Consider the following 15,349-nt stretch of genomic DNA (forward strand, 5'->3'; position numbering starts at 1 on the left):
ATACTAGCTTTAAGGCAGTTATCAATGCCTTAATGACCATCAATTTGACTGAAATTTTGCAGAGATGATCTATACATTAGTATCTAAAAACTGAACGGTTGAGATGTGGATATGAGACTGAAAAGTGACCCTAAACCCTAACCTAGCTCTGAAATTTCAGAGCGAGGCATCGCTCTGGATAGGATCTGTGTGTGTGTGTGTGTGTGTGTATTACTATCTTCCATTTCCTCAAACTAAAATCCTTAGAAAGCAAACCCAAAATCATCTGATCTAAACCTAGATCTGTAGCCTAATTTATATTCAAAATAGGAACAAACTAATAGTTTTTAATGAAAATCAAACTCCCTTAATGATGATCGATAGATCATGAATTGAAATAGTGACTAAATTTTTTGTTATGGAAGAATTTTGTGAGAAAGAATGAGAGAATGAGAAGGCTGTTGAGAGAGAGAGAGAGGTTGTCAAGCTAGGGTTATTAGGTTTTTGTTAAGTGATCAAGATTGTGTATAGTATAGTAAGTTACATAATAAACAAAACCTCACACACTAGTAAAGTGACATCACATTAATAAAAAATAAAAAAAAAGTTATTCTGCTATAATTCGGTCAATTTGGTGTCAATTATGTCAGTGTGAAGTGTAAAACCCGTTCCAAACCAAAATGATCCAGTTTGGTGAATGTCATTTTCAATGTTTGTTGCATGCGATTCGTTCTCCTAACCGGTTTGGTCGGTTTTTGAGACTCGAGTCGGTTTATCCCACCCCTTTTTATGGTGATTCTTTTATCAACTTTGCAGCAGGGACTGTGAATAACTTGACTTAGTTAAGTGAACTCGTGGACTCAAACCTTAACTACCATTCACCATCAATATTTCTTGCAACACAAGGTACTTTGGCCATTGATTAAGACCACTTAATTTATAAGCACAAAAAATAAAAGACGTGGTAGAACACCAGATTGTCATGCATATCATCATCTCCCTTAAATTATAATTACATATGTTTACTGAATGGTTTACAAGATCAGCAATGGTTGTATATGTACCTAGAACTCTGACAACAACACCAAACACCATTATAGCTACAGTGACCACTAACTTGCAGCTCCAAGTACTAAAGCCATGAGTAAGCTTGATGTAGCATGCACAAAGCAGTAAAAAAGATGCTGAGACAACAAAAATGGATCCTAGTAGGCCCATTGGCTAATAAGGTATTGCTAGCCATAATTACTAGCCTAATACCTATCTGTATTAAATTCCTATTTTGATAGGTCTGAGGAAGGACATCCTCAATAGCTAAAGCTATGGGGGTAATAATCAGAGCATACAGGGTAATAGGTATCAATAGTAATGTATAAATGGCTACTTTTGCACCGACTTCTGAGGTGGGAAGGTTGAAGGTAATTTGAGATTGTACTTCTGCTCCGTACATCAGATAGCCAATCACAGCTATAAACATTCACGCAAGTCATGGCGGTGAGAAGAAAGCTAATCATCAACACCTGCAAATATATGGATATACCAAATTACCATGAAATTAAACAACAAATATTATGAAAGACATCAGATTAGAATTCAAGTGCATGCCTAACGAGATTACCTTAATGAACTGATGTCGATGTCTCATAGACATATAAATAGAAGGTAGAACCGGATGGCCCGCGAAGCAAAAAATGTAGAAACTCATGGATGTCGGGATTCCACTCATGTTCCACAGTTGACCTCCTTGTGTGTGAAAGCCAACTCCTGATACTCCAACAGATATGAGCGATCCCACGATGAGGAGGGACGAAATAACCCCCTTGGCTAAAACATACGACAATATGCTCAAATTCGTGAGCAGTATTGTCGGTAAAGTATTACAAGCGGTAATTAAGATGAAAGTCTTTCTACCGCCAATAATTATTGCCCCGCCACTAATGGCAAATGTGGCGAATAATTTGTGTAAATTTTCATTTACGGCTATTACCAAGCCAAGAGCAACTAAGTATTGTTCCGTGTTTAAAAACACGGAAGCTATAATCCTCCATTTATTACGAAAAGCTCGTTCAACAATATCAAGGTAGGTGGTTATTGATGGGTCCGTATCCATGCATGCTTTAAGTAACATGTCAGTATAGCATGTCATCATGGCAATCACAATGCAAAGAAGAAGCGAGACCCACCCTCCTCTTGAGAGTGCGTACGGTATCGAAATAATGCTTATTCTGAAAAATAACAAGTAAGCTAATCAATAACTATAGATTTCATCTAGTTTTATTACATCAAATAAATTTCAATTAAGTTCCTCCAGGGAAGTCGCGTTTGTGTAACAAAACTGACCGGTACACGTACAAAAGTTAAGACTTAAAACAGCTAGGGCATCTAATAGATATATAAACACATTAATGTACATACGGTTATATAGAAAAGAATTCCAAGGGTTTTGTTTTAACATGTATGACCGGCAACATTGTTTTCAATCTAATCATTATGTAGTTCACCAATCAGTAATACTTGATTGGGCCACTCTTGTTGGTTTTTATGAACAATTTCACTTTCTATACTTATATCTCTGAAGCCAAACTTTTATGCATCAGAAGGTTGGATTGATTGACCAGATTTTATTCCTAATAGCATGCAAGTACAGAAAGGTGAGTTCTATTTTATATCATTTTCCATTTTGCTCGAGTAATTCACCACTCATTCTTACTCCATCAACTACAATAAACTAAATGACCAAATAGTCTGATCCCTGCAAAGAAACAATCTGTACGGTTTTAACAGTTAGCATGACTAGAACAAATCTCCCATCAAAAGCTTCAAAATTATCTAGCCAGCACAAGTATATTGGCAAACACAAAAAGCAGAACACTAAGAGAAAATAGAATAATTCGAAACTCGGCCTGATTCAGGTTCAATGGAGTTTATAGTAAAATAAAACAACAAAATAGGATCACTACTTACCTAAAAGCACACTAGTTGTATTAAACATAGCTTTCCAAAGGCTGGATTGGCCCGTCGGAGGAGTAGTACTTTCACTGTTCATTCTAGGGAAAAAAAATAATTAAAATAATTGTGGACAAAGAAAATATAATAATGACAATAATATAAATACCTTTTCTTTTTTTTGGTTAAAAAATGCTTGAGGTCTTAAACTTTCAACTAAATTTGGGATCGCAAAAATTGTTGGGAGAAACTGTTAGCATTCCTTTTGTCGTCAAATCTTTTTTTTTTTTTTTTTTTTTTAAGGATCAAAATATTTCACTCCTACCCCCATGGTGACTCGAACCCATGACCTCGATCTTAGGTAATGAGCGCTCTAACCACTGAGCTAACACTACATCGTCACATCTTTATTCTCTTAATTCTAGTAGATCCAAAAAGATATTCCTCTTTTAATTGCATTTATTTTTTCCTTCCTCCTAAACTGGAAGGCCTATGCACGTGAGAATTTTATACCACTTGATACAAGCTAGTACAAGATTAATATCGCCTAATTGCTGCATCCTTATTATTTAAGGGAAATGATGGAAAAAGTTACATTAAAGTGTGAAATGATAAAAAGATCACCTAGTTTCTCACTTGATAAAAAGTCCACTATAAATTGTTAGTAATATTAATTTAGTCTTTATTAATAATGTGATGATGTTAAAAATGGTCAATTTTTAATTTTTCTGATGTCCATTTTTCCCATCAAGCCAAACTACATTAAAAATTTTCAAGTCTCAAATCTTCTCTCCATTTGATCAGAAATCCCAAAACAGATCCCCGATTAGAAACCCGGTAGAAGACAAAGATGAGCGTCATCGAACTTCTGACGGGAGTCGAGGCTATCTGCAACAAGTACGACTGATACGACATCGACAAGTAGAAGGACTCTAACATCTCCGACAACGATGTCTTCGCTCGCCTCGATCTACTCCATCGTTGAATCAGACATTGAAGTTGTTCTTCAGGTTCAGTCTCTTTCTCAGTCTCTCTCGATTCTCTAATTTGATCTCTGTTTGGTTTCTGGAAAAGCTTGTGAAGTTGAAACGTGATAATGTAATATCTGGACATAGGTGAATGAAATTGACTAGAATTTTAGTTATTATTTGGTCCTATTTTTCAAATTGAGACTGAAATTTGAGTAGCGACAGAGAGAAATGAGGAGCGAAAAGGTTCCCAATCCCAACTACCACCTCTCTCGAGATCTAATGCTTTCTTTGATTCAATTTTTGCTTTTTTTGTTTGCGAAATGAAAGTTTTGGATTGCTGTTTTTTTTTGGTTCGGTTTTGCTTAATTGTTTGTCTTAGATGTGTTTAGCTCAGGTTCTTGATTCTCAAGTCATGAAGAATTTGATTTATAGGTTTTCTTTAATTGTAACCCTAACTTCAATTCTGAAATTTCACCTAAGAGCAAGAGACTCCGCTTCGAGTTGCTGTTAATTATGGCGAAGGTAGTATAGTAATAACTCTTTTCTTCAACTATTTCTAATGATTTCTGCTTTTCAAAGTGCAATTTTGGTCAATGATTCATTAAGTTCAGTTCGTTCAATTTGTTGTTACAGTTGTGTTCTTAGCTCAGATAGTTGATTTTTGTTCATACTGTGCTTGATTCGTAGCTTGGACTCGTTTTTTATTGCTTTACTTCTCGTTAAGCTTCAAATAGATCTATGAGGTTTTGAAGTTTATAGTCTCTATTCAGATCTGGTACTTAGTTAGCTCACTAGGAATTGCTGGCTTTAGTAGCCAGCTTTTCAATAGTAGATGTACTCTAGGAGGTTTTGATTGTTATAAAAAGTGATTGATGAGTTCATGTGATCTAATTTGATTGCAGCTTCCGATCATTGAGATTAATCTGCAATTCATAACATTTACGCATGTTACTATGGAGTCCAATAAGTACGAATGTGTTCGGGCGCAGAATAGTATTGTGATTATTGATATGAGTGTGCCGAATCAATGCTCACTCTGTACTTATGAATCCAAACTCCCAAATCCTTGCTTTGAAAGGTAGGTTTTAACTTATGACTTCATATTGACATTGATAACTGGTCATGCTTAGCATTTTGGTATTGATTTTAGTATGTTTCTGCTTCATCTTGTTGAACCTCCGTTTACTTAATTATGAGTGCATGACTTGTAGTTGTATTTGAACTTTCTATTACAAGTGTTACATTTAGTGGAACCATCAGCAACTATTATATGCAGTTTAAGTGTTAGCATTATTTAAATTTCTGGTTTGTTCTTGCATCTAATCATTTTACATCAAATGAGTTTTGATGCGGTCAGTAGAATATATACACAATAATTTGTTGATCATTGGTTTAGTTTGTCTTTTCTTTTTGTTCGAATGCGTTGTTCCTTTAAGCCACTTTACAACACAACTCTAGCGTTTGCATCTTTTTACTCTAGTGTTTGCATCTTTTTACTGTCCTTTCATTGGCATTTCGGAAGTATTTTGGTATTAGAGATCATTAGCTACATTACATTTCAAAACATTAAGGTTATTATCTACTTTTTAGATGATCATTGAGACTGTAAAAAACTATAATATGGACAGTAGTGAATTAGTGACTACTGCTGTTAGTGCTGGATTCTTGAAATTTGTATTGGTAAATTTTGCTCATATATTTTCTTATGCAATTGAAGCTCAAGTGCAGGGAACTAATTAGGACCACCTTAAAAATGTTGACATTGAGATGAAAGCAAAACTGAAATCACACCTTATGCTTGAGCATGTAGGTGGCCGATGTCTTCTGCAGCAACATGTGCACTACTTCCCCTTGTGCTCCTTCTTGGTAGCTTTGTCTCAACATCAACAACATCACCAGCAGCATCTGGGTTGCCCAGGTCTACAGTCTTCTTCAGCAACAGGCGCACTAATTGTCCTCCTGCTTTTTTTTTTGTTCTTTCTTTGTCTTACCATCAACATTACAAGCAATAGTAGCAACATCTAGCTGATCCCACACATCTTCCTCCCGGCTCAAAGGTATATGCTGAATTCAAGTTGCGCTTTGGGAATTGAGGTTTCTATAAGCATCGTAACTGGTTCAATGTCTGCAACTATGAAGAAGGTTCAGCAAATTTCAGTTCACTTAAAATTATCAGACAGCCTGGATTTTTTTGCTTGGTGATACTTGCATTTTTGAAGACAGAGTTACTGTCCGTGCAGTTGTTAATGCTATTTAATCTTGTAATTCTTGTTTAATCTTCGTTACAGTGTAATTTCATGCCTTAATCAAATTGCATTATCAGAATAAAGGGTTGCAGACTATTGTCCAATGTCCATTTGACAAAGATTAACAAAAGATCTGAAAGCCTGATTTTTCGGTTGATGATACTTACACTTTTAATTTTAATGTTTATATCTGTGCTGTTGTTAATGCTCCTTAATCTAGTTTAATCTTTGTTAGGGTGTAATTTCTTACCTTTTGTAAAACCAATTTACACTTGGCCAGTGACATAGTCAGTGACATGTATGAGACTGTGACATGGCCAGTAACTTGAAGTTAACAATGATTTGGTTAGTGACTTGAGGTTAACAGTGACTTAGCCACAGATTGACAGTGACTTGGCCAGGGATTAACTGTGACACGTTCATAATTGTAACATGGTCAGTGACTTTGCCGATGACTTAAGGTTAACAATGACTTGGTCAAGGATTGTATGTGACATGGCCAGTAACTTGAGGTTAATAGTGACTTGGCCAGTGACCTCACAAACTAGGGAAGTGTTGCTAGTACAAATACTTACTTTATAGGATCACATAATGAAACTGGTCAGTAAGGTCACTGGCTAGATCACTAGACAAGTCATTGCCCAGAGAAGTCACTGGAAGAGGCCAACTCCTTGACAACGTGTGTTAACCTCATGTCACAGATTATGTAACTGACCATGTAACTTACCATGTATTTAACTGACCATGTCACTTATAATGTATGTAACTGACCAAGTAATTGAACATGTAACTGATCGTGTCATTGACGTTGTCATTGACATGGGCAGTGACTTTGCCGGTGACTTTAGGTTAATAGTGACTTGGACAACGATTGACAGTGACATGTTCATGACGGTGACATGGCCAATGACTTGAGGTTAACAATAACTTGAGCAGTGACCTCATTAACTAGGGACTTGGTCTGGCCAGTGACTTGGCTAGAGATTGACAGTGACTTAGCAAATAATTTGTCCAGTAATTGATACAGAGACATGGACAGTAACATGGCCATTTATATGGAAATAATGAATGTGTGTGATGTTGTTTAGGTTGTATGCTTTACTAAAATGGAAGTGTTGCTAGTTCAAATACATACTTTATAGGATCATATAATGAAATTGGTCAGTGAGGTCACTAGCCAGGTCGCCAGACAAGTTATTGGCCAGAGAAGTCACTGGAAAAGGCCAACTCCTTGGCAACGTGTGTTAACCTAATGTCACAAATCATGTAACTGACTATGTAACTTACCATGTATGTAACTGAACATGTAACTGATCGTATAACTGATCATGTAACTGAGTATGTCACTTAGAATGTATGTAACTAACCAAGTAATTGAACATGTAACTGATCATGTTGTCAGTGACATGGGCAGTGACTTTGCCTTTGACTTAAGGTTAACAGTGACTTAGACAATGTTTGACAGTGTCATTTTCATGACTGTGACATGGTCAATGACATAGCCAATGACTTGAGATTAACAATAATTTGGGCAGTGACCTCACTAACTAGGGACTTGGTCTAACCAGTGAGTATGTCAAAGATTGGTAGTGACCTCACTAACTACGGACCTGCTTAATTGACAAGTGTCTAGACTAGTGACTTGAGGTTAATAGTGACCTGACTAATGACCTCACTAACTAGGGACCTAGCCTGGTCAGTGACTTATGTATAACAGTGGCATGGTCAATGACATGCAATTGGACTGGCCTGTGACCTCACTAACTAGAGACCTTTCCTAGATAGTGACTTGGTCAGCAACATATGACTGTGACAAAAACTTGAGGTTAACCCTAACCTGGCCTGTGACCTCACTAACTAGGGACCAGTGACATGGCCAGTGACATGTGTATAACAGTGACATGCAATGTAACTTGGTCGGTGACATGGATATAAAAGTGACTTGGCCATTGACTTAGAAAGTGACATTTGATTGACAGTGACTTAGCTACTGAATTGTGATCAACATTGGACATTACTAGTGACTTGGCCAATGATAATGTGTGTAACAATGACATGGTCAGTGACTTGCAATGTAACTTAACCAGTGACATGGATATAACAGTGACTTCAAAAGTTACAAAAAGCAATATGCTAAAAAATTAATAACTCAAACATAGTAGAACTTGATGCAAAGCTGTGTTGCAAATTTGCAGTTGAACTTCACATCTATTTTTTTGCACAATGAATTCAAGCGTAAGACAAAAATGTATGCTCAAACACTAGTAAGGAGACTTTATTGTGATTCTAGAAGATTTCAAGTGATTTTAGTCAAAGTACAACCACAACAATTTTTCCAATTAGGACAACCTCCCATAAGCACATTAAACAAAATAAAACATAACCACAACTAGGTCTGAAGACGCCTCTCAAGAAGTTCTCGACAGTGAGTGCAAGAATGTAATCGAGGTTGTTCTGCCTCTCTTCCAGAAACCCATACATGTTCATCCTGTGCAGAAGAGCCTCATCCTTATAGATATGGCGAGGATTTTTCCAGTCCAAGGTAAGAAACACCTACTTCTTTATCACTTACTGATCTTCACCACATAAAGAAACACAAATGAGGTTCATATTCCATAAGATTGCAGACCCATAATCATTCAAAACTAAGTACAGTTTGGCTCCAAAACCTGTCTGAGTGCAAACTGTCTCTTTTGAGTGCGCAGGCGTGCCAGCACCATGGGGTGCAGTCGTTGGGGAGTCCCTTGACCTGACTTCTGAATCAAAAGCTGTGGACGAGGAGAGCACCAACCTTATCACAAGGTTCTTTTCTCTGCCTTTCGGAAAAGGATTTCTTGCCTTACTGGTAAGGGCTTTGGTTGTTATCTCTTTGCGTTCACCGAATCGATACTTAGTGTTGTAGACTAAGCAGAGCAATCATTGAGAAGTTGGGAGAAAGCACAGGGTTTGCTAAAACATATCTTTAGCTTTGCTGGGTTGCAACTAGTTGTAGGTAGGTTTGCTTCGGAGAGGCTTTGGTAATCTGTTTGATTGATTGAAAAGTTGTCCTTTTTTCCGTCCTTGAAACTTGGTATTTATACCTAGGGTTTCGACTGTTCCTTGCCATAGAAGGATTATTGATTGAAGTTTCCTATTCAATCTCTGCTACTTGATTCCAATACGGGCTCGTTTTCTATCTAGATATCGGAATGGGTGAAGCTATAACCCAAACCCAGGTAGACTTATTTTTGGGCTGTTGCAGGTATCAGCCTGCTGTGCTAAATCCCCTAAAAGGATCTTGCCAAAATACTTTTGGGCTCAAACATTGCCCCCAGGCCCCGAAATCAGGCCCGCAAAGAATATAACTGATTGAAAGGGACTTAAACGACATGCCTGATGACCAAAACGAGACCATTAATGAAGCTCGAGTCTATTCGCTTTGCAAAACGTCTTTTCGTCGTAACGTTTCCCTCACAAAATCTCTTTGCGTCTATCATCTCAGCTAAAATCTTGTGTGCCTTATTGGCATCGTATGTATATGTCGCAAACTCAGGTTTGGTGAAGGCCACATATTTGAGCTTGACAGGCTCCTTAGATATTTTCAACTGCTTCAGGGCTGAGTTCCTCTTTCCTATCAGCTCAAACACGGAGATGTCATTCTCCTCCTCATCATCTTCATCCTGAAAAACTTCTTCGCCTTGATAATAGGGATCATAGGTGGCCAGTTGATAGTTCAGGGTGGCCAGTTGATAGTGCACTATACGATGTTTTCTAGGTATGTAAGTGCCTTTGGACACATTCTTTCTTGCATTGGTTTCTCTGAGGAGATGCTCAAAGCTCCCGACCTATGTGATGAGCTCTCCCATGGATTGGATCATACTGCCATGCTGCTTCTTTCGCTGGCATGGTTCCAAGCCCTTGATTGCCAACTTAACTAACTCCTTCTCAGGCAATGCCATACTCAGCTTGGCCTTCTGAATCTGGAATTGCTGAAGATACATAACAGTAGACTCGGTGGGCTGTTGGGCCATCTAAGTGAGAGAGGCCAAGTCAACCTCAAGCTCTATAGCTCCAAAATTCTCTCAGAAGAGCTTTTCCATTGCTGGCCAATCTGACACTGATCCAGGTCAGAGCTTAGAAAACCATCTGAAAGCTGCTCCCGACAAAGAGGTTCCAAAGATCCTGCACTTAAGGATGTCATCATTCTGATACTGGCCGCATTGTACCCTAAACCTGGCCAGATGAGTTGCCGCATTCTCAGTATCCTCTCTTGAAAAAGTAGAAAATATAATATTTTTGTAACCTCTGGGGAAGGGCGCGAGCATTATATGCGGTGGGAAAGGTCCCTCATAAACCCCATCAAGGTGGGCTCTAAGGTTAGCCAATCGGATCATCTCCTCTACCTCTTCGCATCTCACATAATCTGGACCGGGGGGAGCAGGTGTCGCCAAAGTTTGGCAAGCGGTCTGCTGATAGGAGCATTTTAATGCGATGTTTTAATAGTTATTTCCTCATATTTTACTTAGTTATTTTCTTAAATAAATAAATTTTAATTTAGTTTTTATTTTCTAGGTACATTGGAATAAATGGAGAAGAAATGAGCTGAAATGAAGACACATGGCGAAAAGAGAGGAGTCCTGATGGCACTAGGAAACCACATGGCTTGAAGATGACGTTGGAGATATTATTGGGGAATTAAATCTGATTTTGTCATGGGAAATTATAGAGTTGATGTCAAAAATCAAGAGAGGATCAAGGATAATGACGCCATGGAGAGATTTAAGGGAGAAAAGGTCCAAAACAAGTCTAGATTCATTCCTATTTTCACTCAAGATTATTTTGCCCAAAAATTAAGAGAAAAATCAGACAAATCTTGGGAAAATCAGCAATAATATATTTGAAAAGATTATGGACTTATTTTGGAGCTTTTTGATTGGTTGAGTGACATGGCAGAGCTGACGTGACATTAATTCATTGGTTGGAGCTGTGTGGTGCAACCAGAAAATTCCTTAGAAATTAAATTCATGAAGCCTTGCCTTCCCCTATATATACCCTCCTCTCTAGACGTTTTAGATATACCACACCACAACACACCTCTCTCCCTCAGAAAACAAACATCAGAAAAATTCTCTCCACTTTCTAGTCTTCAGAAGCTCTGCGTCTCAACCAAGGAGGAGAAGAAGTCATGCAATACATCAAGATCCTATCCACCATCCACCATCCACCCTTGTGTCGTCCCTAGAAGATTGCTTGCTTTCAAGGATGTTCGAGTTCTTCGTCTCAAGGCCATGTCATCCATCTTTCACGGTGTATTTCATAATTTCTTTTGTTTTCCTTTGTTTGATTTGTAGAGTTATGAATTCTAATTAATATGACGTTGAGGGTAAAGTTTAAAGCTCGTTTATATGTTTTGAAATAAAATTGTGATTTTTATATGTTGATTTATATGTTGCTTATGTGAGATTGCTTGATTGATTTTGGATTACAGAAATTTTTTGCATGATTGTGTTCTTTGGTGGCCAACTTAGGATATATTCATGTAATTGGAGCTAGATTTAAGTAGTAAAAGCTTCAGACAAAACTCAAAATCAATTAAGGAGAATTGCAAATAGATGAACTTTTTCATACTACGTTGTGCACTTTGGTTGACATCATTTCTTTGTTCTTCATGCGTTGAATGTGTTCTTGATTAGCTAGCTTTCTAGACTATGATTGCATGTTCAATATGATTGATTTAGGTGCTTTCACTTAGATTAATTATTCAAGGAAAGTAAAATATGGGAAATCGTTTGCTTTCTAACGTTTCACATGGTCAACTTCTTTCTCATGACATAGAAGATCAACTATAGGAATTGTGATTGGATTTCATTCATATGATTGTGGATTTGATCTTTGTTCCTTGCGTTCCACCCTTGTATATATGTTTTTACATTTTCTTTATTTTATTTATTTTATTTTTGATTTAATAATCCTAAACCCCCTTTTGTGTTCACTTGTATATATTTCTATTCTTTCTTTTATTTTTGTAAATTTTTACTTTATACTTTAATTCTTTACTTGTTTTTGCAATTACAGGTGTACCCTCAATTCCCGTTTAGAACGATCCCTATTTACCATATACTAACAATGACATTTTACAGGGTTAAATTATACGCTTACTGTTAGCATATCATCTGCAGGGGTATAGCTTGGCTAGAGGTCGTTGTTCCTTCTCCAAGGCGAATTGTCTAGGGAATAGTAGATTGTTGGAAGGTCATAGCTGGCGCAACCACATCCTTTACTAGAGCTGTTATCATGATCGGATTACCTGCTTGGTCAATGCCATAATAATTTCCTGGGAGCTCTTCGTAGACATTTTCTGCCCTATCATTGTCGTATTGAGTAAACATAATAGGGTCAGCAGGGGTGCCCTCCCCGAATTTCAAGGTTTTACTCTTCTATGCTTGTGCTACAGGGGGTGTAGACTTATCTTTACTACCAATCACCAGAGCTCTCTCCTTGTTTCTTGTTGACGAGGTAGAGGCGACTACAGGTGGTGTAGCGGTGTTGCTGCTAGTCTTCTCCCGAGCATTAGGAGGTATGTATTTTCGAGTGCCTGAGGTTGGCCAAGCGAGCCAAGAATAGCATTAGGATCCCCCGAAGCTTTATTCAGAACCTCTTTGGCTTGGTCCAACTCAACTTTTTGCATGGCGACCTGGGTCGCAAGATTAGATCCCTCGTTGCGAAGAATTGCCAGTTCTGACGCAGTATGCTTGGCTTGGTTCGCGATGTCAGCAGAAATGTGTTTACTCTGGGCGGCCTGACCGTTCATCATATCCATGTGCTCCTTGTGATTTTCCTGACTTTTCTTGTACATGTCTTGCCAATATCCCTGTGTTTGTCGCGAACTCACTTCAAGATTTTGCAGTGAGATTGAAAGCTCGTCTAGCCTTCGAGGCTCTTCCGCGAGGGCTTTTTCCACCCTTTCATTATATGCGGCGTTATTCCGTTGAAAGATAACAAGCCACTCCTCAATGCTCGCATTCGTCGGGGAGAGAATGGGCACAAAGGAATCAGTTGCCTCCTCGCTCGCGATCACCTGGGTAGTGTTGGACTCGTTGTCAGCCTCGTTAGGCTGCACTGGCTGATTTTTGTTGCCCTCAGTAGCGGGCTGGGGAGTTCCACCCTGCTCAGTTGACATGTCAAATGATTGTGGGTTGAGTGAGAATCTTTGAGTCACCTGTTTGTCAGAAAGACCACGACAGTCTGCACGAGAGTGAGGCCTGTAACTGGAGGTCTGATGGTTTGGACAATTAACATAAACCTTTTGGTAAGGGTTTTTGCTTGATTTTCCAATGGTTACGATTACAAAGAGATGCTAAGCAGGTCCCATTGGGCGTGCCAAAATGTTTGGCTCTAAAACTAGTCTGGGTGCAAACTGTCTCTTTTGAGTGCGCAAACATGTCAGCACCGTGGGGTGCAGTCGTTGGGGAGTCCCTTGACCTAATTTCTGAATCAAACGCTGTGGACGAGGAGAGCACCAACCTCGTCACAAGGTTCTTTTCTCTGCCTTCCGGAAAAGGACTTCTTGCCTTACTGGTAAGGGCTTTGGTTGTGATCTCTTTGCGTTCACCAAATCGATACGTAGTGTTGTAGACTAAGTAGAGCAATCACTGGGAAGTTGGGAGAAAGCACAGGGTTTGCTAAAGCGTATCTTTAGCTTGGCTGGGTTGCAAGGGCGTTACCCTTCCTTAGCTAGGTTGCAACTGGTTGTAGGTAGGTTTGCTCCGGAAAGGCTTTGGTAATCTATTTGATTGATTGAAGAGTTGTCCTTTTTTCCATCCTTGAAACTTGGTATTTATACCTAGGGTTTCGACTGTTCCTTGCCATAGAAGGATTATTGATTGAAGTTTCCTATTCAATCTCTGCTACTTGATTCCAATAAGGGCTCGTTTTCCTTTTGGATATCTGAATGGGTGAAGTTGTAACCCAAATCCAAGTAGGCTTATTTTTGGGTTACAGGTATCGGCCCGCTGTGCTAAATCCCCTAAAAGGATCTTGCCAAAATACTTTTGGGCTCAAACAAGTATAGCACAACCAAAATAAAAATGAACACATTCCTTACAATTATCGGTAAAATGCAGGAGAGTGAAACTTTTTGCCAACTGACTGAGTTTTATACCATGCAAGGCATATAAAAGTTTTATCTTACACTACACCACTCATAGTGTCATGTCTAGCAGCAAACTTATCCACACAAAGACAAGATATATGAAGATTAATAAAGTTAAAACATATGCAATAAGCAATCAAACTATGGCATATAGTCGTGTCACCAAACTATTACCTCTTCAACTGAAATACGATATCTAGGATCAAATGCAAGCAAATTCTCAAGTAAACGAAGAGCCAATGGATCTGCATGAGGCATTTTTTGTGAAAGAAGAGTTGGTTTCTTTATCTTCATATTACTTAATATCTTCTAGCCTTTTTTTTCCGAATCTGCAATATAAAAAGTATCCATCCCACTTGGTGATCAAGAGCTAATGCAAGTCCAAAAGGCAACCATTGAAAAAGCTTTCGGAACAATATTCTTATAGATAGAAAAAGGCAACAAACCAATCGTTCACAGGCTTTGAAAGAACCATGCACATACATGTTTTCACATTTTTTAGTATGAAATACTGCGTCCTTCACTTTCCCTATGTACTGGTGGTGCCTGCAATCACAACAAACTAAGCTTAGAACAATCAACTTCAAATTCCAAGCATATTCAATTAATGAAGTTCATAGAATTCAAGCTCGAATTGAAAACAAAACAGATATTCAACTCCAAAATGATCAAATTCAAAGCACGATAAGGAGAGAATCAACTTCGTTTTCATTTAGAGAAATCGGGCAAGTAAGAATCAAAAATCAAAATCGCTTAAGCTATATGAGATTGAAATTTACCGATCGACGAGGCCGACTTGATCTTTTTCGTAAAGCGAAAGAGTGAGATTTGTGAGAGATAACACATGTAACAATAACAAACAAGCAACGCCAGTGTTGAAGGGGCTTTCATCAAATTTCAACAATCAAAGCACCACAGATGGTCAAATTCATTGCTAAACCATCAAAATTGAGAGAGAAAAAATCAGAAAGAGCACGGCGATGAGGTTGTAAATATCGACCAGAAAGAGAAGGAACTTAAAGCCGGATGCATCGCTGGAGCCGAGCCTCGGCGCCATTGTCACTAATTTCAAGCAG

At 38.3% G+C, this 15,349-nt stretch overlaps 1 protein-coding gene across 3 annotated transcripts; it reads left to right on the plus strand.

Annotated features, from left to right (window-relative positions):
• The first annotated feature begins 3,655 nt into the window (after positions 1 to 3,655).
• Positions 3,656 to 6,304, plus strand: LOC112166725 (clathrin heavy chain 2). Of its 3 annotated transcripts, none has more exons than XM_024303616.2 (3): positions 3,656 to 3,935; positions 4,799 to 4,974; positions 5,625 to 6,304. In XM_024303616.2, exons 1-3 carry the CDS (start codon positions 3,876 to 3,878, stop codon positions 5,665 to 5,667), a joined length of 279 nt encoding a protein of 92 aa, XP_024159384.1. In that variant the 5' UTR covers positions 3,656 to 3,875; the 3' UTR covers positions 5,668 to 6,304. The 3 variants fall into 3 exon arrangements, with proteins under 3 accessions (XP_024159384.1, XP_024159383.1, XP_024159385.1); XM_024303615.2 differs by having other exon boundaries at positions 5,707 to 6,304; XM_024303617.2 differs by having other exon boundaries at positions 3,657 to 3,935; positions 5,614 to 6,304.
• Positions 6,305 to 15,349: the final 9,045 nt, after the last annotated feature.

Source organism: Rosa chinensis, chromosome 5 (genome assembly GCF_002994745.2).
Source record: "Rosa chinensis cultivar Old Blush chromosome 5, RchiOBHm-V2, whole genome shotgun sequence".
NCBI classification, from domain to species: domain Eukaryota; kingdom Viridiplantae; phylum Streptophyta; class Magnoliopsida; order Rosales; family Rosaceae; genus Rosa; species Rosa chinensis.

Bases quoted from the DNA above. Each gene is read 5' to 3' on its own strand.
- LOC112166725 (XM_024303615.2), top strand. From the start codon at position 3,876: ATGTCTTCGCTCGCCTCGATCTACTCCATCGTTGAATCAGACATTGAA. The intron at 3,936-4,798 runs GTTCAGTCTCTT...ATTTGATTGCAG, and splicing joins ACATTGAAGTTGTTCTTCAG to CTTCCGATCATTGAGATTAA. The intron at 4,975-5,706 runs GTAGGTTTTAAC...TTGAGCATGTAG, and splicing joins CCAAATCCTTGCTTTGAAAG to GTGGCCGATGTCTTCTGCAG.